Source organism: Chroicocephalus ridibundus, chromosome 1 (assembly GCF_963924245.1).
Source record: "Chroicocephalus ridibundus chromosome 1, bChrRid1.1, whole genome shotgun sequence".
NCBI classification, from domain to species: domain Eukaryota; kingdom Metazoa; phylum Chordata; class Aves; order Charadriiformes; family Laridae; genus Chroicocephalus; species Chroicocephalus ridibundus.
In genome coordinates, this window is record NC_086284.1 from 167,941,423 (window position 1) to 167,966,000 (window position 24,578).

Here is a 24,578-nt window from a genome sequence, read left to right on the forward strand (position 1 = left end):
ACATCAGTGATAACCTTTCCAGAGCAGTAACTCTTCTCAAATAATCTCAAAGAACAATGGGATCCTACCGTATCACTTGGTTTGCAAATCTGCCAGCAACGTTGCCATTTACGCAACTCCAGCAAATACTGGGGGGGCAACTTTTATGTAGCTCTGCACTACCTTCAGGCCAGGCAGACACGTCTAGCGTTTGCTAAACTTGAGAAGTCTCACCTGACGGGTGATTCAGTGAAAATGAGAGGATACTTTTCAAATGCCATTGAACCAATGGTAGGAGGCTCTGCCTTCACCAGAATGAGTTTAGCCAGAATTGCCATTGCCTCATCCTTTGTGACAGCGTCTGTGCCAGAGAAGCAATGCTCAATGTACTCCAGAAAGCACGGAAGAAAATGCTGAAGGGAGGGGGGAGAAAAAAAAAAGAAAGAATAAAGTCAAGGATTGGCAAGTCTCTAACTGTGATCAAATCCACAAAAAAAACCCACAACAAACAACCACACACCACCACCCACAGAGGAATCCAAACACTCAAAAATGAGCCAGCAAACCACCAGACTTATCAGTCCTGGTGTCCCAAGTCACCAGCACACGGACATCCTCTTACCCCAGCAGGGACAGTGATTTGATGTAAAAACTCAGTTTTCCCCAAATCTAGTCTCATTAGGACATTCCAGATCCCCGACTTCACTTTCACCTCCCACTTCATCTAACTAACTTGATTCCTCCCATATCACCAGTTCCAGCCTGACCTATCAGGCATCACTTACTCTTCACAGAATCATAGGGTTAGAAGGGACCTCTGGAGATCATCATTCACACTTACTTTCTCCAGAACTCCTTCTTTTCATCCCATCCATAACAAGCCCACCCCTTTAATTCCTAACAGACAAGCTTCTTTTTTTGACCATAGATACCCGGCACCTTCTCCAACCCTGAGCAACATTAGCAAGCTTCAACACAATGGCTTAAGTAACCTCTTTCGTTCTTACCAGACCATGCCAGAAGTTTAAATAAACATCATGTAAATACACAAAGTGCTTTGGCATACAAGGCAGGTAAATATATTACAGATTTCCCAGTTGCTCCTTTTGGCAACAAAAATAAACAAAATGCACTAAAGCGTCCACCTACCCTCTCAAATTGCTTCATTGCGAACATCGCTTCAGAGAAGTCCAAAAGAAAGCGCCGTTCAAATCCACTTGCAAATACCTGCAGGAACACATTAACAAGAGACATTTCGTAGTCAACTCTCCATTATCCATGGCACATTTTTTCACGTTTTTTGAGACACCCAGCCTGGCTCTCTGTTCACAGCTAGCAGGGCTTATTAGTTCAGAACACAGTAATGCTGTTTCCAGTGACAATTCAGGTACAGAAAAGCACAGCCCTTTTTAACAAACCCTGCTGACACAGTCCTTTAACAAACTCTGCTGGATCCAAGCTGGCTCTGTACAAAGACAGCTTAGGTATTCCTTTAGTGTGATGTGGAAAATAGAAGCCGAAAGTTCTAAGACTGCAGCACAGACACACTAACTGGTAGGAAAAAGCTTAGGCCCAAAAGACCTTTCAACTCAGCATTTTTCCAGTGTAGCAGGTTGCAGAAAGTTTACCACATCATGGGCAGAGACAACCTCTGTGCTTCTAAAGGACTCAGGATAGGAACAGTCCTTTGAGATATCCAAGAACAGCGGTCCTCAACACTGAGATGTGCAACATAGACATACACACCCAGATCTCCTTTCCCCAGACCCTTCAGAAAAGGACAGCCTCAAGCCTAGTCCAGTTTTACAGAAGCCCCCACAAACATCCTCGAACGTTTGAAGGACCACGTCTCCTGAGCAAAACTGGACTCATGACACTGACAGAACTAACCTTACTTTAACACAAGCCAACACTGAAGACCCCATGAAATTTGATCTTTTTTAAAGAATTGCAACAGCCTTATTTTCCCACTGTATATCACATGACATCTTTCAAATATTTTTTTACATACACAGTATGTAAATATACTATGTTTTATATACTATGTAAACATACTATGTAAAACTTTACATAAAAGTAAAAAACTTTACAAAAAAAAGTATGTACTATGTACAACATATAAAAATATATATAAATAAAAAATATAAAAGCCAACTATGGTCCACACTATAAACTGCAAAATTATAATCTAACACAAGAACTGAAGAATTAGACTCCATAGTAGCATCTCCTTTTAATCTTTGCAACACTGCGTTTGATAAGAATGTATGCAGCTAATCCTGTCAATGCTTCAGGAGCAATAGCAGTACTGAAATACACCTACACCTGTAGTTTCTAAATCAAACTGCACTTGCCTGAACCTTGTTCACAAGGCTAATACATGCTGACTAAATGTTTGGCAGCTTAGTGAAAAATGTACTTTTTTCACTAAGTCCAGCTCACTGACCTGCTTTATAACCTACAGCAGAACATGTCCCTTCTCTGTTCTCCCTCCTTTCTCTACAGAGGCTGTAGGTGGTTGAATCAGAACGTGGTTTTCACTGCAAAGACGTCTGCCACGATGGCATTGCTATACTAGCAGTCTGTGTGAGCCACTCAAGGAGTCCCAAGACCATAGCAGACATTATTTAAAGGCATCGGGCAGCTTCTCCCTTAACTACGCAAAAAGGCTAAAGGGAACCTTAAAGTCTATTTCCTAGACTGAAGTGGAATGTCCTGAAATCAGCCTGCTCTAGGGAACTTGAATTCTGAGAATTCTGCTATAAGCAGCAGTCTTTGTTACCTTCTCAATAGCTTCTTTGGTCAAAGAATCAGGCAAGAAAACATTCTCAGCCAACAGCAATGCAGAAATGGCGTTCAGCAGGGTCTTGCAGCAAGATGATGAGAGATGTGGTGTTTGCAACATTTTTATTAAAATCTGCAATGAAAGACAGAGAACTGATGTTTGCCTATGAAGATAGCGATTGTCTGGTCTGAATGATCTGGACAGACCCTGGAGCAAGAGGGCATGGTGTTCTAAGATTCAGCCCACAGAAATGAATCCTAACAGTCCTGTTAAAGTTTGAAGGCACTAAATCTAGATTTGAACGCAACAGGGTCAAACGTATGTGGATCTGGTAGAACTGCTCTGCCATTGATATGGGGGTCCAGGTCTCCTCCACAGTGGCAGGAACCGCAGCTCAGCACGGTCAGCAGTCTGCTTTTCCCCTTGCCCATTTAGAAGAGGGCTACACAGGCATTACAGTACAGAGTTAAATTCTCATGGGATCAGAGAGGTAGCAATACTCACAACAAATGTCTCTGTTCACTCAACTCAAATCCCAAGCCCGCTAATGCATCGGAAATGCGTACGAGTGCTTCAGCTGACCACACCTCTCCCGTATTCAATTGATACCTCTCTGTCACATCAACCAAAGCGATGGTCTGACCTACCTGACAGACATCTTCAGGCAGTGAGACTTTGGATCCATGTGCATGTCCCACTAGGATCAGATATGCTTGCAGAATCCTTTCTATCTGCTCTGAAGCCATACAGCAGTTGTCCTTAGTTATTTTCCTCTGCAAGTTTAAGAGCGACTCCTGTTTAAAAAAAAAAGGAAAGCGAAATGTTTCAGAGAAAATGACCAGACCCTGTTTCACTTACTGCTATTTGAAATATCTCATCTGCCCAACAAACTCCTGTTGACTCTCTTGTTCATGTTCAATAAACTAACCCTTGCAGAAACACTATGTGATTCCCATTGTATAAAACCACACATCCCAAATTTTTTGGACAGAAACACAAATACCTCCCAAGGTGAGGGTCTCCAGAAAGGCCAACACGTGACATACAAAATAGCAAAGAGGAAGAGAAAGAAATACTTGGCTCCAGACCCACAACAGTATGGAAGCACCGAGCTTCCACTGGAATTATCAGAACATAAGTACTTTTATACTTCATGCATCATTATGTTAATGTGGATCTTGAGAGGTTATTCATATCATCTACATTACACAGGTAATGGAGCTGCTCTGGATCACTCCCGTTACTGTCCCTTTCTGTTCCGGGAATATAAATTCACGTCCTTGATCCTATAAACTGAACCCAATTTAGAGAGCTATCATAGACTATGTGAATATTTCCCTCTGAGCAAGATACCCTCAAGCGCCCACTGGTTCCCAGGGTAAAAAACCAAGCCTTATTAAAATTAAAGTGAATTTCATCACCAATTTCCAAGATTTCACCACCACAAGTGCAGATGCTGAGTGACTCAGACCCCAGGGACACAAAATATCCAGTGGCAAACCATCCTGTAGCTAATGACACTTAGGCAGCAACAGCTATCGTACTGGGTGAGGTAGAAGGAACAGATGTGATTTTCTGGGAAACTATGGACGGTCACGGGGTGGCAGTTTCAAGAAGGAACAAACAGGACTATTTATCCATGCTGGAAGGACTACCCTAAAGTTCACATGTACCATTTCTTCCAGTTTCCCATTTCACCCCTCTGAGGAGCACAACTCACAGAGCTGTCAAGTGCAAGAGGTTTTGATCCTCCTTAGCAAATCCCAATTCCTAGTAAAAACATATGAATGTTGATGAGGTAAGTAAAAAACACTTGCCAAGCTCTTGCTTATCATTCTACATCACCCTGACTCAACACAGCACAGCACTCAGCCGTGCTCCCTCAAACCCGAGTGTAACCCCCAATCAGCAACATGGGAACACTCAGACTGAAAACACTGTGATTTTCAGTACTTGGCTTTGAGGCTTAAACTTGTGTCTTCATGTTCAGACCATGTCTTTGCTGTAAAGAGAGCTGCAGGGCAAAAAGCTTCCCCTTTACTGTCACTAAGCGGTTTTAGAATGACCAGTATACCTAGTTCAGCAATATAAACCCAGTACTAGCACTCCCACTCCAACAAGGGGCCTGTGATGTCTGTCTCTGCAAAAGCAGATCCTACAAAACCTCCTCGCCCAGACGTGGACTGAGCTCCAAGTCTCGCACACAGCAGCTCCCTTCTCACTCACAGCACCGCACAGCCACCAGGGTCACTCTGAACTTCCAAAAGAGGGTGCAAAAGTGTCATGCTCATGACACTGTAAAGTTTCCAAAGCAAAAAAAAAAAAAATTCTGGTCCAATAAGACACAAACACTTCTCATGGTAAATGCACAGAGCTTTTTTCAGTCTCTCATGAATAGAACAAATAAATAAATAAATAAATCAGTGTACCTCCAGGCACTTAAAGACAATGTCAAAATGCTCCTTATGGATATGGAGCACAGCTGATCTGATCATCTGCTCAAAGGCTTCTCCTACAGTTACCCACGGTAGTTCAATTTCTTCTTCAGTAATAGGCCCCAGTTTTAACAGAATTAACTTCAAAGCCTGCACAAGAAAAGAGCACATCATGTCGTTATACTTAGAAAATACATCTAGCAATCCAAAAATTAGTTAGTGCAATATACTGATAAAATATTCCAGTGATTGCGATTCTTTCTAAAATGACTACAGGTAAAAAACCAACGAGGCAAAATACCAGCAAGCAATACTAATTTAATATATAGGAACATTGCATAGAAATTACTAAAACCAACCTTCCTATCTCAAATAATATTCTTAGAAGGTGGCTGTCAGATCCTATTAAGTAATGAACAGCATGTTTATCACCAAGGATCCACTAAGGTGAACAAGACAACACTCAGCGATTTCACTGAGCAGTGCCTAAGGCTCCATTACAGTAACATTTAAACCAGCAATCTTTTCTTGTCTTTACCGTTTCTGCACAAGAGTGGAACATGTTTCGAACACCCTTGCACATCTCAAAAAATAGCTGTCCTACACCTTCCACCTTCTCAGGGTGCTCCCCCAGGTCACGAAGCATTAAATTGAAGATTGCATTTTTATCAGAAACCTACAAAACATAAGAACAAAAAAAAAGTTATCTTCTATTAAGAGCTGCCAGGTGGACAGAGGGAATTAAATGGCTCCACAGCACCACATTATTCTCCTAGACCTGCTTTCCCCTAACAGTTCAAACTAATTATTTCTGCAACCACACAAGGAAACTGAAAGGAGAAAAACACTCAGCTCTTTAGTCATTACAGCCCCCTCCCCGAAGATGTACACAGGTCTACTGAGGTCACTGCAGCTGAAATATGTGGTTTTGATTATTATGATTTTAGAGTTAAACATGTGCATAAATGCACCATTAAACTGGTCCCAACTGAAACACAAAGGTTGCTGCACCGGTGTGGAAAGAGAAGCGTACCAGCTGAACACAGAATCCAGTCATCCAAAAACTATAACCACATGGGAATACTGCGAGGACTTCTGGCCCAAGATTTTAAAACCCCCCATTTCTGAGGATTTGACTTAAAGTTCAGCAATTTCTGAAAACAACTAATCAAACAAATGTGCTTCATTAAGGACTCTCAACTTAGGAATCCTGGCTTTTGTATATTTTGACTAAATAAAAACCAACAACTACCACTCCCTTTCCTTACTCCATGAAAGGCTGCTGTCTGATCTTGACTGATCTGCCTGGGAACATTATATACCCTGATCTTCAGGACTGCAAAAATGTTGCCACAAGAATTTCAGTTCTACAAAAGCCCTAAAGTATTACTGAAAAAGGCAGCGAGCAAACATGCATTTACAAACAAAAGCCTCCCTTTTGCTAGATTACCCTACCATTTCTAGTCATTTTAGATAAACTAACCACAGACACTTGGCTTAACTTAAAACAGGGAGTGCTAAGGCCTCTATTTGGGACTGCTGATATGAAGTACACGACATCCTCAGTAAAACACTCACTAAAAATGACAACACAGGGCATGCTGAATGCCAGTTCATGCCTTGTGAACCCTTCTTTGCAGAAAACCTAATATTACACATTGAATCCAAGAGCCACCACAGAATGGAGATAGCATCAAAGTACAAACACCTCACTTACCTTTCTCATTAGAAAGACAAAACTTTCAGCAGCAAAGTTTCTGATGTGAAGTTTGTGGTGAGCCAGCAGGGTGCTGTACAGGCTACAAAGACACAAAATAATCCATTGTCTTAAAGGCAATGCAAGAATTGACACCAAGTGGTTTTAAAACTTATGTTTTCAGTTTACCTTGCCACTTCTTACAAACACTAAGAATGTGTCCTCCTAGAGGGGGCAAGTACCTTCTCCTCAACTTGATTCCTTCCCACTCTCCCGGGATAAAGAACAGAGTTTTGCAAAGGTCTAATGACAATGCTAGGCAAATTAAGCCACATTCAGAAATACCTCTAAAATCTCTGGATCCACACAGATTCAACTGTAGCACCGAGATTTTCAATATATATTCTCAGCAGCAGTAAGCGAAACCAAAATTGATTTGATAAGCCAGATTTGTGCTTCAGTTGAGCCAACAGGCTCTCCTGTGCACTTGAAAGTATCTAAGATACAATTTACAGGGGTGATAAATATTTGGGATTCTCTGGCAAGTATCAGTAACAGTTGCAGGTATGTTCAGTGCAGAGCAAGTGGTGCCTCGGATTCACAGCCAAGCAGATGTCTTTTCAATATGTCCAACAGCTTTTGCTGGGTTGAGGAGGAAACCTGTAACCCCCCATTTGCTCCATCTGTTCCAAATTGAAATTAGGAGGAACCAACATGGACCCACTGGCTATGGCAAAAAGAAGAGCCCTGCCACCACGGTAATGTAAGACTGAACAAGCAGTCACACTGGGTCAGGCCACAGGTCCACCCAGCCCAGTATTCAGTCTACGGCAGCAGCCAGAAGCAGATGCCTGGGAAAGGTTTAAAACAGGGCAAGTACATACAAAATCAGTCTTCAACCATCTGCAGTTCAGGGACTCCCCAAGCCAGAAGTGGCTCCTGCGCATTTGGTAACTCCCTCCAACTTGGCCAGTTTCCCTTTGAACCTATGCCAACCTTCCACATCCACAGCATCCTGCAGCAAGGAGTTTCAAAGCATACAAAACTGTGCATACCTCATCTGCTCTCTCACTAAACATACAGGAAGAAGGAAGAAACATAAAGGGGAAAATACCAGGGAAGGAACAATTAAAGACTAAAAGGAATCCGTTCAATGTCGCAAGTCTAGGCGTCCACAACTGGGAAAGACAAAAATGATACAACTATGACTGAGGTACCCGACAGATACTCAAGAAACCTTTGTTGAATTTAGACTTCGTCACAGCTTTCCAAGACAACTCTGACCATCCAGTGTCTTTCTGAGCTTTGTTTACCCAGCTGAGGTGGATGCTTCCTCTTCTATCCCCACAGGAAAAAAGGGGACTGAAGGCACAAATCTGCAGCCCAACCCACATCCCCCCTCCAATACAGCGGCCTGTGTAAGTCAGTAGGATCTCAAAGAAGCTGCGTATGGTAACAAGGTTCAGAGCCTCTCAGAAAGCAGGGAAAGGATGCTAACAAGTATACTGAAGCATTAAGCCAGGTATTCATGTGGCATTTACATTTCTATAGCAATTAATAACTACTGATCAAGACAGACATTAAACACTGTTTTTACCTGTATATATTGTGTATATCCTTCACCATCAATCTCCACAAGTATTTGTAGAGGTAGGAAAGGGAGGTAAAAGCCCATTCCAGCAGCTCTGTGTCCTGTGTATCCAATAACTTGGTGGTGGCCAGGAAAAAGTCATGAAAGTGAGGATAGAAATCAGCCTGAAGATCTCGAGCCAGCTGCACCACTAGACTGTGTTTCAGAAAATACATCAGTTAGTGCATTTCAAAAACAAACCAATAAAAATCCAGTCAAACACTGCATAATCCAGCACAGTCTCTTTGGAAAAAAGACAAGCATCACCTTTACTTCTCCCTTTTATTTAAATATTACCTGTTAGGCAGCTGTGGATAGCAAGAATCTTATGATTTTGAAAAAATCAAGCAGGTAACAGTAAACAAGAAGACATAAATGATGAACATCAAACAAAGCACATTAAAATTCTGTCTGACAATCAGTAAATACTCAGGCTAATCTGCTTGCCTTGTCATAGTTTTTGGGTTTTTTTTTTTTTTTTTTTAAGACTTAGAACCATAAAGCTCTATCAGGGAAATACGACCACTTGGGGCATCGCATTGCTGTATCTTCCTCGGGTACAATAAAGAAAAAGAACACTCACAACAGGACTCATGCTTACTTGTAATAATGCCAAGACTTCTGACTACATTTTGTCACCATATACTTACTCTAGTAGGGGTTGATAAGCAAGACTGCCTTTGACCTGCAAATGTATCTTCAAGCTCTGCACAATGGCATTCTGGTAATAGACCAGCTGGTTGAAGGACTGGCATTTGTTGGCCACTTCATTGTAGAATTGCACTGTTTGAAACACAAAAGAGAAACCCTGAAAACTAGTCCAGTTCCTGGTAGACGTGTAGAATGTTGAAGAATAATAAGCTCTCCAGAGCCCAACCCAAAAAACAGTCAATAGAAAATCTCCCATTGGGCTCTGGATGCAGAAGAAACATATTTTAACAGTCAAACAAAAGCAGGAAGCATAAATAAAAGTGACATACTAAAATGCTGAGTGAGGTTCAGTTCCCTCCATTTCCGTAGTCCTTCAGAAAAGTAGGTTTCAACCTCCTGTCAAAACAAAGACAAAATAATAGCTACCGACCCTAGTGAATGTAGCCTGCAAAGATGAGAGGTTCAAATGAAGAAAACTATCAAGTACCTTAAATATTTTAAGAATATTTCAAGAAATCTTGATGACTTCACTTCAAAAGGGGCTATGGAATTCCCCTGAAAATAAGACTTCTCTTTCTATATTCAAAACACATTTGAAAATATTTTCTGGTGACAGGATTTGTTTACGTAATTGCTCTTTAGATCTCAGTCGACTGGCCTTAGATGCTGAGCCACAGCCCACCCTGCACAAACGCTTTGGGATTTCTTTTGGCATCCTCACAGCTATTGAGTGGGAAGTTCAGAAAAACAATCCAGCAGGCCAGGAGGTAATAACCTGCAAAGCGATATATTCACAGTGATGATCTATGGGACACACATAGATGACCCTTCTTTACGATCTATAAAGACACATGCACGCACTTTGTACAAATGCTGTGAGTATGGCAACTACACAGCACCCGTAAGTCTTTGCAGGTCCGAACCTAGGCCTGCTGATTGACACAGCAGCATCTTCCACACTCAGAAACACCCACAGGCCCACCAGCCATATGGAATGGAAGCCATCAGGGTGGCACTGTCAAAGAGTCTGTATGGCAATGCTGTGAAGCAGGTCAAAAAGTAAAGGGGAACAAAGCATGAACCAGGAAAAGTAACTCTTCCAGGTGCTTCTTTCCAGTTTTCTCGTGAATAAATTTCTTCAGTGAATCTTTCATGGAGTGTATCTACTTGTGATGCGATTTCCGAAAATGACAGCAATGGCTGTTCTCACCTCAGCGTAGCTTCCAGTTCTGTCAATCCGATGAATAATATCGATGTTAACATTGCTTAAGCGCTCCGAAAAGGTGAGAAACTATAAAACAAAAGCACATACGTGTTTCTTGCTCAATTCTGAGAACAGCCCTTCTCGGTCCCTCTCAGCTGCACATCCACTGCTAACAGAAACCCCCCTCCTGAAGACGGGCTGCCAAACAGCACGCGTCAATCTGCAAACAATCCTACTACAATTTTAAGGCAAAAAATGCTTAAAATGCCCACGAGCATGACTGACCCTCTCCCCCTTCGCTCTGCACAACCAAGGCTCGCAGCCCACGCCTCTCCGCAACACGCTGAAACAGATGCGGAGAAATCTACCCGGATTTCAACAAACCGCCCGGTTCTTGATTTTCCTGAAACAACGCCTTGGTCAATACCCGCGCTGGATATCGCTTTTTTTTTATTTTTATTAAATTGTGTCAGTTTTCTACAGCGTGGCGTGCCTGCGGCGTGTCAGGGACGGTGACCCGGCCCAGGGAGAGCCGGGGGAGCAGCGGGGGGAAGAGAGGCCGGACCGGGGCTGGGGTGCCTCGGCTCCCGCTGCCCCGCCGCACCACCCGCCCTCGGGCCTCCTCCCGGAGCCGGGCACCACCATGAAACGAACATCCCACGGCGAAAACCTAAAGACCCTTCCCCGGGCCACCAGCGTCGGAGAGCCGGGGCGGGCGCTCACCCGGTGCGTGTTCCCCGATTTGTGGGCTGAGGACTTGTTCTTCATGGCGGCGGGCAGCCCGGGCCCCCCCGGCGCGGCTCGGCCCCACACCGACTGCCACACGTGTGGGCCTAAGCGCCGGGCGCCGCCATGCCGACCACGGGCTGCCGGGAGGAGGAGGAGGAGGAGGAGGCGGGCCCGCCGGCGGAAGGGGCGGGCGGCGGGGGCCGGGCAGAGCGGGAGGCGGAGGCAGAGGCAGAGCCTGGAGAAGGGAGGGAGGCAGGGACGTCTGCCGCCGTCTTACATGGGGGATGCTGGGCAGAGCAGATCACCTCCCGGTAGCGGAGGGAGGCCCGAGCGGGGCCCGAGGAAAAGAAGCCGGTGCCGGGGAGAAAAGGTTGTGCGGGAGAGCGCAGCCCTCAGCGCGGCATTGGTGGCTCGGCCCAAAATGGCCATTGCCCAGCCCCGGTGTTAGTGCGGACTTTTGTCCAGAGCTCAGAGAAACCCCACCTCATCCCAGACAAAGTACACACAAACTCAATCCTCACACGAGAGCAAATGATTAGTATTAAGTGAGATATACTAATAGGGTTAGTATTAGAAGAAGCGTGGCCAGGAGGCGGGAGGGAGCTAATTCTGCCCCTGTACTACACTCCGGTGAGACCCCACCTGGAGTATTGTGTCCAGCTCTGGGGCCCCCAGCGTAAGAAGGACATGGACCTGTTGGAGCAGGTCCAGAGGAGGGCCATGAAGATGATCAGAGGGCTGGAGCACCTCTCCTATGAAGACAGGCTGAGAGAGTTGGGGTTGTTCAGCCTGGAGAAGAGAAGGCTCCAGGAAGACCTTATAGCGGCCTTCCAGTGCCTGAAGGGGGCCTACAGGAGAGTTGGGGAGCGAGTCTTTATCAGGGAATGTAGGGGTAATGGTTTAAACTGAAATAGGGTGGATTTAAATTAGATATTAGGAAGAAATTCTTTACTGTGAAGGTGGTGAGACACTGGAACAGGTTGCCCAGGGAAGTTGTGGATGCCCCGTCCCTGGAAGTGTTCAAGGCCAGGCTGGATGGGGCTTTGAGCAACCTGGTCTAGTGGAAGGTGGATAGTGGATAGTGGAATCACCTATGATTCTATGATCCCTTCCAACCCAAACCACTCTATGATTCTATGATTACAGACTGCTTGTTGCTCACTGCTGCGCTCACTGCAGTACCAGGGCCTGTGGGAGCTTCTGCCTGTGGGGACAATTGCAGGAGGCAGAGAACATGCGCTGGGGCGATGGGAGGTGAATAGAAGCTGGATGAAGCTTTGGCTTTGGTAGGTACAGTATGAGCAACCCAGAACCACGTACCATTTTGGGTTGCAGCTTACAAGGCTTGGAAGTTTGTCCCTCCCTAGGCTGCCTGTCCTGCCCATTACAGGCAGCTCAAGGCCACTCTCGGAAACCAGGCTTGCAGGTTATTCAGACAGCAAGACACAGGGTTGTATTTGAGCATGGCTGAAGTTCACTATTAGGAGCACGTAGGGACCCACAACTTTGAACAGACCGAACTGGTTAGACACCGCCAGGTGCACACAGAAAAGGTGCCCACAGGCAGGCAACAAGCCATTAGCATGATAGCATCTGGACAGGCAGGGAAGCCTGCTCGATCCAGTGCCTGTGAAGTCAGAGGACTACGGTGGCAGCTGTTAGCTTTAAAGCTTGCTCTTCTGCTGCTGGAATAGAAAGGACTTCTGGCATTTGCCTTAAGTGGGAAGAGAATGACTAATTTAGGCACTTGAGTTCAAAAAGTTTGGCTTAAGTGTTTTCAAGCCCAAATATCTCCATAAGAAAGTGCAGCTAAAAGCATGTGGAGAGGTCTAGAGCCACAAAAGAGCTTTGGCACCAATATGCAACTGTTCAAGAGCACAAACACCTCTCCAGATGTGGTTAGTAAATTCACCTAATACGTCTCCTACATTTTGTGAACTTGTGAAAAACAGTCCACAAGATCCTTTTTTCCATTATGAATAGCATCTTGTAGAGTTGTGGAACTTCCTGGGATGCACACACTCCAAAATCATCGAAGGGAATGAGTGAAATCTAACATTCATGGAAAGCAACAGGGAGAAGAGCTCAGGTGTGTTCTGCCAGTTGCAGAAGAGAAGCCACCAGCAAAAATAAAAAGACCTTAGAGGAACTTTTTAAAAGGATACACATGCTTCTTTATGTTTGTAAACTGGCAACATCTCAGAAGAAATGAGACAGGCTAGACCTGCAGCTGCTGATGTTCACGAGAGCTTCAGCCCACAAGAACTACTGATGGACTGCATTTCAGCCAGCACTGAATACAGCACTTGGAGATATATCTGTGTGAGCCTTAGGGTAGTAACTCAGGTATCGATACCTGTATGGCCATGACAGCAGTCTAGCACTTCAGCTGGGAAGGTTCAGTGACCCAGAAGGTTGCTTCCCCACTTCTGTATGAGTTACAGCAATGTTAACAATATCCTTTCTACGTATACTCCTCTCTAACTGCAATACCTCAGGCCTTTTTTTTTTTTACTTTTCCAGGGAGAGATGTGGCTCTCCCACCTCTGGGCAGGCCCCAGCTCCAACACCCTGTGATTATCTGGTGGGCCCAACTGTCAGCAAGTCTTCATAAATCCATGCTAACAGCAAGCAGACAGCTTTCTGAAGAGTGATGGCTTATTGGTAGTAATATCTGTAGAGGCACGTAGGAGAAAGCATTGTAAAACATGCATGTCTACCAAAGTAGTAAATCACCTATGCAGATCGGACTTCTTCAAACATTCGCTGTTGGGCTAAAACCACCAGTCCCTGACGGTAGTCCATCAGCACTTCTGGGGCAAGTCTAAGATTCCGGTGTTTTCTCCATTTCTTGGCTTTTTAGTTCTGTTGTCCAAAATCTATTTGTTGGACTCAGCAAGAGCTCGAGCCACTCTATGTAGAAGCAAAGCAGGTTTGTCCTCTAGAAATGTGTCTTACCTTGAGTCAGTGTTGCACTTTCCAGTTGTTTTTTTTTTTTTTAGTTGGTTTGGTTTTGGTTGGTGGGGTTTTTTTTGTTTGTTTGGGGGTTTTTGTGGGTTGTTTTGTTTTTGTTGTGTTTTTTTTTTTTATAAGTACTGTCAGTTTAGCTAATAATAGTAATTTGGGTAAAATACCTCAATATTTAATCCAGGATGGTCTCACAGGGCAGAATTCATCTCACACAACCTGCAATGTTTACAATGCACATGTCTGCCTCTGAGCAGTCACTTTAGGCTCCTTTTATATTCACTGCCGATCTGGGCACATTCTTGTATTTGAAACATCTGTGTGAGAATAGAGATCTAGACTCAGAGAGTCTAGATGACCCCATTATATGTGCAGATCTGCAACTGACCCTGTGATTGCCCCCCATGACATGGCTCAATAACTACATAAATATGCAGTATTCAAATTATTGTAGAGTTACCCTACTTCCATCATATTTTTATGTGTATTAATCACAAGCACAATGCATACTCCTGAGACCTATGCTAAAGGACATGGTATCTGTTACAAGCCAATGAGCCCCTAGGACAGCCTATTTTTAACCTCAGGATATTGTAGATTGCATAGTTGCACAGGTATAGGATCAAACTTTCATTTTTCTACTATATTCATATGGACATGTCAGAGGTGTGCCAGGAAAGGAGTTTGCATAGGGTATTTCGTTGTGAGAAGATCTTGCTTTTCAAAATTAAATATAGCAGGCAAATGGATTAACAGAAACACCTGTGAATTTAGCCAAACAATTTCTAAGCGTGGATGCCCAAAGGTAGGTTACTCAATCAATATTAAAGACACTAAATAAGTAACTGGACTCTTGAAGTGGTGAAAGTTACCTGCCTTGGTTGTGAACTCAGAAGTCGTTGCCTGTCTCCAGTCACTGCACAGAACAACCTGAGGTGTACGGGCTGGGTGCCCACGTCTGGAACACCGCTACATCACAGGAGCTCTCTGAAATCCTCATTGAGGGGGAAGCTGGCATGAGTTTGAAGGCAGGTTATACAAGTCCATGATGTCTTTGGTGTAGTCTTTCAACTGAAACAAGCAGGGTTTTTTTTATTATTATTATTTTTTCTGGAAAGTAAGAAAAGCCCTTTGAAACACAATGACATCTTTTCACTGCCAGTTTCCTCCTCAGCTTCTAGCTGGCATTTTGCCTTGCCTTGCAGGAGAAAACCCCACAAGATTATGTAGGCTGTTGTCAAGAGCACTTGCATTTTCAAAAACAAAGCAGACAAGATACTGGAATCCTGTTCTGCAAACTGCTGGAACTGTTTGGCCACATTTTTGCTAATACGCCTGAAGCACAGAGATTCTGCAAATAATGCAACTCCAGGTCAATGCTAGCTGAGTCCTGGGGATAATTTCACCTACCTTTAGGTTTGCAGATCAGAGCGGGGTTAGGACAAGGAGCTGGAATATAGATCCTAGATTTCTGCAGCTATTTGGGTGGGGGTGTGGGGGTGTGAGCGTTCATGCGTGAAATATCCTGAACCTGGGGACTTCCCTCACAAAAAGAGACACTGGCAACCTGATTCAGCCCATTGAGACAGTAGGCTGGTGGCTCTATTGCAAGTCAGGGTCCTGCTGCAGAGCTGGAACAGGTGGGCTGTACTTGCTCCATCTCTAAAATAAACGAAGTAGCGCCAGAGCACAGGGATCATCCACACCAATTAATCATCAACACAACTCCTGGCACAATTTTGGTTCGTGCCAACTAGTACTATTCCAACGTTTCTGCCCGTAGGAAGCCACACCTTGTTTTTCGTAGAATCATAGGATTGCCGAGGTTGGAAGGGACCTTTCAGATCATCTAGTCCAACCACCAACCTAACTTGAGGTAGAGAAGAAAGTTTTAGAGTTTATGTTGAAAACAAAAAGGGTCTGATTTCTGCACAGACAGCATTTATAGAGATGTCCCTGAGACACGAAGGGATTGCAGTGGTGACCACTGCTGCTGTTCTTCATCCCATTTCTCTGCCACAGCAGCGGCAGCAGCAGAACTGGCTTCAGCCTTGTTGAAAGCAACAGCAGCGGACGCAGCAGGAGGAGGACCTGCAGAGGATGCAGGGGGCGTGGAAAGGCAAATGAACGGGGAGGATGGAGTCTTGTCCCCAAAAAGGGATGTGGATTCTCTCCTGCATTTTGCCCTCATCACTAAGACGAGGGGCATCTGGATTTGAGAGAGACCATCTGGATTTCAGGCTGCCTGTCAGCTGTCCGAGTCTATTAAACATCTGATGATAGTCTAACTCAGATTTCTGACAACTGTCCCGAAACCCGGCTGTTTGGCATGTCCAGGAACAAAGCATAAAGCCTTTAGCAGTGAATCTGAAGCTATGCTCACAAATCTCTCCTTCCACCCCACCCCCAATCCCTCTTGTTTGTTTGGAAGCTTGAAATGACAGTGTAAGATGACAAATTGGGGCTAAGGGATCACAACAGTAAATTTTAAGGTAAAGTTAAACCTTCCAAAAAAGGCAAGATGGAAAATGGTAAAAATCTCTTAGAAACAGGTGCACACAAGGAAATGCTTCCCTCAAAATCATTGCCACCTCTCATATACAATTTTCTTTCTCTTTTTTGTCCTCTCTTGCTCTGTCTTTATTGGTCCCTTTATCTGTAAAGGGACACTGAGAAAATACTAAATCAATAACCCAAGACAGCAATTTCTCACAGTGATGCTGAGAAGCTATTTGTGAGTAGAAAACATGAAATCATGGAAAGATGGGGTCAAGGATATTTCCTTTCTCAAATAGTTTCTGCCTTCAAACTTGCGAAGTCAGTTGTGCATGACATTCAGGGGTACATAAGGCCAGGCTCAGCATTTTGTTACTGAAAGGAATGGGATGTTCCTGCCATTGAATAGAAGGTAACATATAAAGCAATTGAAACTACTTTTCATATCTCTGCATCCATCTCATTCATACAAGATAGATCCAAAATTTAGGTACCTAGATTTGAGGTTTTGGCTAATTAATAAGCATATTTTTTTTTTCTTATTTGAAGCTTGAGTTGTCCTAATGTTCATGCAGCTCCAACTTTGCTCTCAGGTTCCAATAGAGACGGTAGCTCTGTTAACCATTCCTGGCCTCATAGGTCCAAGAGACATAGTGTACAAAAGCTGAAACTGTCAATAAGATGTCTAATAATTTCAGCTCTGCAGAGCGCTTTAAGGAAAAACCATTTAAACTGATACACATCCTTAAGCTGAGACTGTTACGAAGCAGTCTAATTTTGGTGTGTACTGCTTGAGGAAATATTTGTGGGTAGCTTGGAAGAGCTTATACAACATCAAGAGACAAAGCAGCCCTTCTTACCACTTACACTCTGTCATCGGCTGTTGGTATTGGCTGCTAAACCATAGATGTTCATGAGGAAGTTCCAGCATTGGTCTACATAAACCAGAAAAAAAAAATCCCCATGACTAGATTCTTTGGTTTGTTTACAAAATTCTGTGTTACCTGAAGAAGTCATACTGCAAGAGGACTTTTAGGGATGCCTCAGATATGTGTTCTTAACTCCTAGCACTCCAAGTTTCTGCTAGTCAATGAGTCCCTGGCTGTGATAAAGCCTTACGAGGAGATACAACTGCACTTTGCTTGGAAAACAATTCCAAGAGGAAGAGCTGCAAAATTTTATCAATGATCTGACAGGGCTATCCTTTCTTTCCACAAAACTTAAATAAGCTTTTGGACCCTGCTGCTGCTGCTTCTAATACTGACCTGTGGGTAGAAATTATGTTCATAATAGGAGCCATTAAAACAAGTGATACAACAAATGTACCGAAATAGCAGATCCCTATGCAAAAGATATCCAGGTGGAGACTGACACTTCAGAAACAGAGAAGGCAGAAATGAGCATCAACCTCCAAGGGAGGAGAAAAAATAAGACACTGAAGCAGGTAAAGTCCTTGTTGATTGTACTGGGCAGGCTCTTACCACAAGGGTGCAGTTCACCTCTCTGGCTATAGACACCTGCTGCACAGAGGGCCATATTTGACCTGGTGTTCATAGCCAGTGGAAGAAGATGAGTACTTACAGGGTGCCACATAGATGAGTGCTCCACCAGTGCCTGTTTGGAAGTGAGATGAAATGAGCTCCCTCATCAGCTAATGGTAGTGTACAGATACAGAGCATCTGCTGGGCCAAGAGAGGAATTCCCTTAAAACTGGTTGCAGCCAACGCGCTTCTCTTCTACTGCCATTTCTACCTCTGTGCTTCCTTGTGCATCATGGCATTCACTGAGTTTGCAAATTGCTAACACTATCACATGGCATTTCCATCATAGGTATTAACCTGACCCTGCGGAAGCTGGGGGGGCTTTATGATATTGGATCTGCACCATTCTTTTTTGCATTGTCAGCAATGTATGTTAAAGTTCTTATTCCTTCCCCTTTGCCTTAGCTCACAATCCACTTTTTCACCAAAACCCCCTCAACAGCCTATTTGAATGCATGCTAACACTGGATACCAATACACTACAATAACATAGACGTTAACTTTAAGAGTCCCAGTGTGCCTGGTTTGGTGAAGTCCCCCTCCCATGGAGTTTCGTCATGAAAATCCACATAACGCATCCTCACTGTCCCCCACCCACCACGGATCACCTGCCACACCCCAGCATCCTGCAACAGCCATCAGACTGCAGTCCAAGAGGCCACAAAAACTACTGTGTGTCCCAACAGCTACTGGGAGAGACCAAGGATGCTGGAAGTGTTTCCACCCTCTGATGAAACAGGGATTTGCTATTTGAAATGTATAGATAATATCAGAAATAGGTGCAATGAGTCTCATGTTATAGAGGAAAACAGAAGAAACAAACCAAACCAAGCTGCAGACAGTTGGACCTGAGGGAAAACCTCCTTTCTTATCTCCCTTTGGTGGTGAATGTCGCTTTGAAGATGCCTGACAAGCAAACCAGTTAAACATATAGAGTTGATGCAAATATGCATAACTGCCTTCAAACATTTCCAAGCAGTGTATGCATCTGTGTGATCTCCAGTGCGGCCAGCCTTGGCAGCATGCAGAAGAAGGACTGGAGAGGATCAAAAAGGAATTTAAATGAGAGGCAAGGCAGTCAGCTCATAGAGGCACTCAAAAAATGGAAAAATTAACTGAATAGCAAACAGCAATTTTGGGGGAAATGCCTCTTGGGACTGAGGGTCAAAAAAAGAAGGGTTTCAGGCTGAAGAAATGTGGGAGGGAGAAGAAAAAGAACATTTCTTAATACAAGGAGATGGAGGGATGAAAGGAGTGAGGGGTCACAAGAGATTTAGCAGTAGGAATTACAAAGAAGGATGGGAGGCAGATAACAAGGGAGATGTCAGAACTGGTGATAGACGCTCCAGAGTATGAATGGAAGAATAAATCAAAATAATCAAAAAGAAGAGCTACTTAGGGCACTGGGGCAGTGGCAGGGAACATTTTTTCACAGTATTTTTAAGTGCCAAAGTGATCAGGCTTATTTCCAGAGGCTTCCTCTGCAGATAATGGAAAAAGACAGGTTCCTCCAGGGAGCATATCAAAGCAGCAAAGTTTCTTTCTGAAGAGCCTGTCTCCCTCCCTCAGTTAGAGAGGAAACGTAGGGAGCCAAGCTGCATAACCAAAGTACCTACACTGTACACCTAAAGCAAACACATCTCAAAACAGCACCAACTGGAACATGTGAACAGAGATTGTTTGGATAGCAGGTAGTGGGAAAAGGGAAAACAACAGATATAAAATTAGGAAATCCAGAAAAGATTTGCTGAGAAAAAAAATCAATTTTTTGTTGATCATTCTGGTGAACATTTGACAGCCCTTTCTCATACATTAACTGCAAGTGAGCAAACTAGTTGAATTGTAATTTTTGATGCAAAATTGAACACCTTAAATAAACAAAAGATCCCAAAGCCATGAGAATAAAGTTCAAGCATGTAACTTATTTATCCTTTTGAGTTAAAGAAGTAAAATCTGTACCACAATTTTATTCCCATGCTAATTGTCCTCTTGAGCAAGTAATTGTGCATGCCACATCTGACTGCGTGGACAGTCCATAAATAAATTATGAAATTTGTTCTTTTAAATGAAGGATCAGAATTCTCCAGCAAATACATTATGGGGTCCTAATCATTCTGATTTAAATGCTCAGTATTCAAGGCTAGCATAAGTACTTCCTTTAATCCTGAGACACTGACTATTGATTTTACAAGGTGTGTTGGTATTAGGGGGTTACACAATCTGAAGTTTCCTTATCAAGACCATTAAGCGTTCACTTTTACATCATTTGGCTTGCAAATTGCATTAGTGAAAATTTCTGTGGAATGTAAAAATAGAAAAAAACAAACAACCAAGAAGGTTTCATTCAAAACATCAACAGAAATGTGGTTTATTCCTGTGATTTTTATGCCTCTCTCTGACTCTTTTCCCCCCATTGATCTCTTTCTCTGGAAGTCACTCCATCTCTCTGTTTGTCCCCAACAAGATAAGCATAAGAGGACAAGCACTTCAAGCAAATAAGTTGTTACCGTGAAAAATTTCCCATGATTAGGCATTTGCACTTGCAAATTGCATCACAGTCTTTCTAGTAGCCACAAACAGCACAGAGTCTGTGCAAGAGGGGCTTCTAAATGTACCATTCTGTGCTTTGGGCACTGCAAATCCAACTAGCTGGAAAGAAGTTTCTAAAAGTAGGCTTGGAAATGTACTCTAGTGATATTCTCGGAAATAAAGAGGTGACAATTGCAGGACATCTATGTACAAGAAAATCCCAGTGCTCAAAATAGAGGTGCCACATGACTCTTTCTAAAGAAGTCCAAATTTCACAAGGAATATTGATGATACTACTCTTTTGAATACCCTTGCAGGGTCATTCTGTCATGTCCGAACACTATTAACAGAAGAAGAACTGACCAAAAAAATAATTAAGCAGACAGCTAAGACCATCACTAAATAACACTGTGGAAGATCTCTCTAAAGTACCATTAAACCAAGGGAAGCAAAGTCAATGATGATGGCAGTCAGGTAATTAGCTGTACTAAGCCCAGCAATCCAAAACATCAGTGTATGGACAAGCACAACAAGCAGAAGAGATTACAGTGCAGCCAAACACTAACTAATCTTCAGAAATATAAAAAAACATCAGCAATGAACTTCCATTACACCAAAATCCGAGCAGGCTTTTCAAGATGGTAAGTGATGCTGTGCAGGAAGCAGTTGCGGTTTTACTAATTTTGCTGGAATCAAAATCTTCCAGAAGTAAAAGAAGTCCATTTTCACTTGAAGCATTGCACTGAGAAAAATTGAACTGTCCAATCAGGAATCAATGATTAATTTTAATATATTATTCCTAATAATAACAATGACCAAAAGGAAACTTAACAGGTAGCTCCATGAACAGAGGAATAAATTGAACCTGGATCCCCATAGTGTCTTAGTGTTGGTCGGCTTGTGCATTTCAGAAGATGAGAAGCTTTGCCTGCATTTGGGTGTTTTTTGGGTCCTTTTCTCACATATGGTTTCACTGTTATCTAATAGAGGTTCAGCTCCTGCTGCAGTCTTCCTTTCAACACGAACATTTACGGGATCTCTCTTTTTTGCCCATCTACTTTCATGAAACCGGTAGCGCCTTAATATCTCTGAGTCTTCTACCTCTCTGTAAATTTGGTCATGTTCAATGGCTGTTGGATGGAGGGCAAACACCTTCCACATGCATGCATGTATGTATACACACTGAGCATGACCTCACATCCCTAATTTCCTAAGCAAATCATCCAAATGAAAATAAACAGAGTTTTTCAAAATGACAAATCATAACCCTGTTCCCTGAAAAGGCCAAACTGAGTACAAAAAAGGCCAAAAATTAGTTTTTGCAGATTCTGTTTTGAAACGGTTTTCTTTGCTTGTTTGGGGTTTTTTTTGTTTGTTTTTCTCAATGGCCAGCTATTTTCTGGCAAGGTTTCCAAACTGATCCCTGTGTAAGCGGAAGAGAATGGAGGTCAGACTTCCGAACCCAGTCCTGGCCCTGCAGAGGAGTACTGTTGAGCATGAACTGCTCTTCATCTGCAAACTCAGCTGAGCTGGTGTAGGTACAGCTGAACTCCACACAGGCTGAAATGGCACACTCAAGCAAGGAATCACTGGAAGTTGGAGACTTCTCAGGCTGCCAGGGCACATTGCAAAGGGTCTCGCAGCACTGCCAGGCAGCGTTCACTGGGCCTCCAGTGCTCTCCGACCTCCCTTCCAGTTGCTTTTGCCCGTGCCCACATTTGCCTCCAAGCAGGAGTATTTCCCCTAAAAGTGTATTTCCACAACTTAATTCAGAGAGGTAGGCAGCATGTCTCCAAGTGCAGGGCATGATATATTTGCCTCTTATCTACAGAGGGAAACCCATGCTACTGATCTCCCAGTGCTGTGGCCCATCTACATGAAAAGCAGCAGGGAGGGACTATCGTTCCAGGCAATACAGACACTTCCAGTAACACATCACAGAGGTGTCCAGTGATGGAAATAAGCCCAATACCAGCACAAGGAAGGACCTGTTTGGACCCCATAGGGCAGTTTGGGGTTTGTTTAGGCAGATTCACAGCCTTTTTAAATTGGGGGTACTGGGGAGATGCGACTCTTACACTTCCTGCTATTAAACACCAAATCCCACTGATGCAAACGGATCTCACAAGAATAGTCACAGAACCAGTGAGATGAACCAACACATAAGACCCGACGGAGATGGGACAAGGTGCTACCAGAAAATAATGAAATATGCTCTCTAAGTTTGGAAGACATCTAAAATGTCTATTGTAGCAATGAGAAAAAGCAAACACCCATAGTTCTGTCTCTGTTACACAGCACAGGCCCACCATGTTCCATGGAGCTAATTTGATTTCGTATGTGAAAAATCCAGAAAAAATACCATTTAGGGTTGCTCTCCAGGTCCACTTACTGGGGTTTAGGACATGGGCATCATACAGATTCACTGATGGTTCCTAAGATGGAAACATCCGAATGGGAGGATCCAGCCTTTCTTGCCATATCGGTCATGATGACATTTGAAAGACAATTTGCTTAACACTCCTATAAAAAGAATCAACGATGCCACCTGAAACCAGAGTGACGTGCATTTCCTCATAGCTGCATGTGTTCCAGTTAAGAAACATAATTTGTTTTCCAATACATGTTATCACTTGCTGTGTTTACATTGTGTCAAAAATGATAAAGAAGCAGAATCAAAACTGTATTAGTCCCGTGTAGTTAATACTTTAAATGCACATTATTGTTTGAATGGTTTGAGCAACATAATACCTGAAAGAGTGCAAGCAAGTGACCCCGAGCATGGAGCTCTGAGCAGCACAAAGCTGTGGGTCCGGGCAACAGGCTGCTTATGTCCTTCCTGTGAGAAAGTGGGTCATGTTTTATGACAACACATATTTTTGGTGGACAACACCTGTTCATTGCACTGTGTGGGAAGGTGCTGGTTTTGACTGAAGCTTTGCTGGGAGGGTTTCTCATCTTTCATGTGGTCAAAAGCCGATAGCAGATAATCAATAGCCTAATTGGTAGGGGTACAGGATAAGTTTCTTGCTCTTACTCAGCAGGACATCTAGAAGCTGTTACTCATTGTATAAGTAATTAAAGAGCAATTGGGCCAGAGAGGCTGACGCCTTAACCTGCTGTGGTGAGATTGGGACATGCCACTTGCACCACAGTGGCCAGCTTCTCTATGTTCAGGGACATTTATACTCCCAGGTGGGCATCTAGAAGCTAGACCAACACAGGCATGATTTCACAGCTCAACTTAATAACCCGGCCAGACCAGACTTCTGCCTGCACACCCTCCTTCCAACATGCACTCAGAAATATCTCCAAACAGCCTGCTAAATCCAGAGCTCCCAAGGAGATAAAAGTGCTCTGTGAGCTGGGTTTGGTTGTCCGGTGTCTGGTCAATCATTTCTGTCTAAGATACAGAAGACTACTGAAAACTGTGTCTCAAACTGGTCAGACGCAGGCAGGTCAGAGCCTTGTGCTGAACCCAGAGCACTTGCAGCAAAGCCTGCTTCCAGCAAATCCAGCTGCAGAGAAAAGCCGGGAGAGGCTGGGCAGGAAAGGGGCGAAATGTAGGATTTGCTGCATTCATCCTGCGTGTGCTGCTGCCTATAGAAACAGGCACATCTCCACCGCTTGACACGCATCGCCTTGACATCCCATAGGTGTTTTTGATGCATTCCCCTGGGGGTAAGGTGAAGCTCCATCTGTGATATTCCTGTGCACTTTGACTCTTGAACCTGTAATTAATTGAGGTGCGTTATCAAAACTTCCGTGAGCACAGCACAGGTAGTGGGGCTTCTCTGACATATAACTGCAGCGTTAAGCAACTTGCCTTGGCAAATCGCTATGATTCAGTGAGTTATCTTCCAGATTGCTCAACCCATAGAAATGTACGTATTAAAAAATATCTTCACCTGCTTCATTTAGGGTGATGGTAACATA

At 43.6% G+C, this 24,578-nt stretch overlaps 1 protein-coding gene across 1 annotated transcript in view; it reads right to left on the minus strand.

The window, feature by feature from the left end:
* The window catches only part of UTP20 (UTP20 small subunit processome component), a 66,141-nt gene extending 54,899 nt beyond the window's left edge, over positions 1-11,242 (minus strand). The window contains exons 1-12 of the mRNA XM_063322698.1: positions 11,104-11,242; positions 10,387-10,467; positions 9,506-9,572; positions 9,176-9,308; positions 8,493-8,681; positions 6,917-6,998; positions 5,738-5,875; positions 5,194-5,349; positions 3,412-3,558; positions 2,762-2,896; positions 1,129-1,206; positions 214-392 (exon numbers count right to left, since the gene is read on the minus strand). Coding sequence (XP_063178768.1) covers positions 214-392; positions 1,129-1,206; positions 2,762-2,896; positions 3,412-3,558; positions 5,194-5,349; positions 5,738-5,875; positions 6,917-6,998; positions 8,493-8,681; positions 9,176-9,308; positions 9,506-9,572; positions 10,387-10,467; positions 11,104-11,148 — 1,430 coding nt within the window. The 5' untranslated portion in view covers positions 11,149-11,242. The remainder of the gene's footprint in view (positions 1-213; positions 393-1,128; positions 1,207-2,761; positions 2,897-3,411; positions 3,559-5,193; positions 5,350-5,737; positions 5,876-6,916; positions 6,999-8,492; positions 8,682-9,175; positions 9,309-9,505; positions 9,573-10,386; positions 10,468-11,103) is intronic.
* Positions 11,243-24,578: the final 13,336 nt, after the last annotated feature.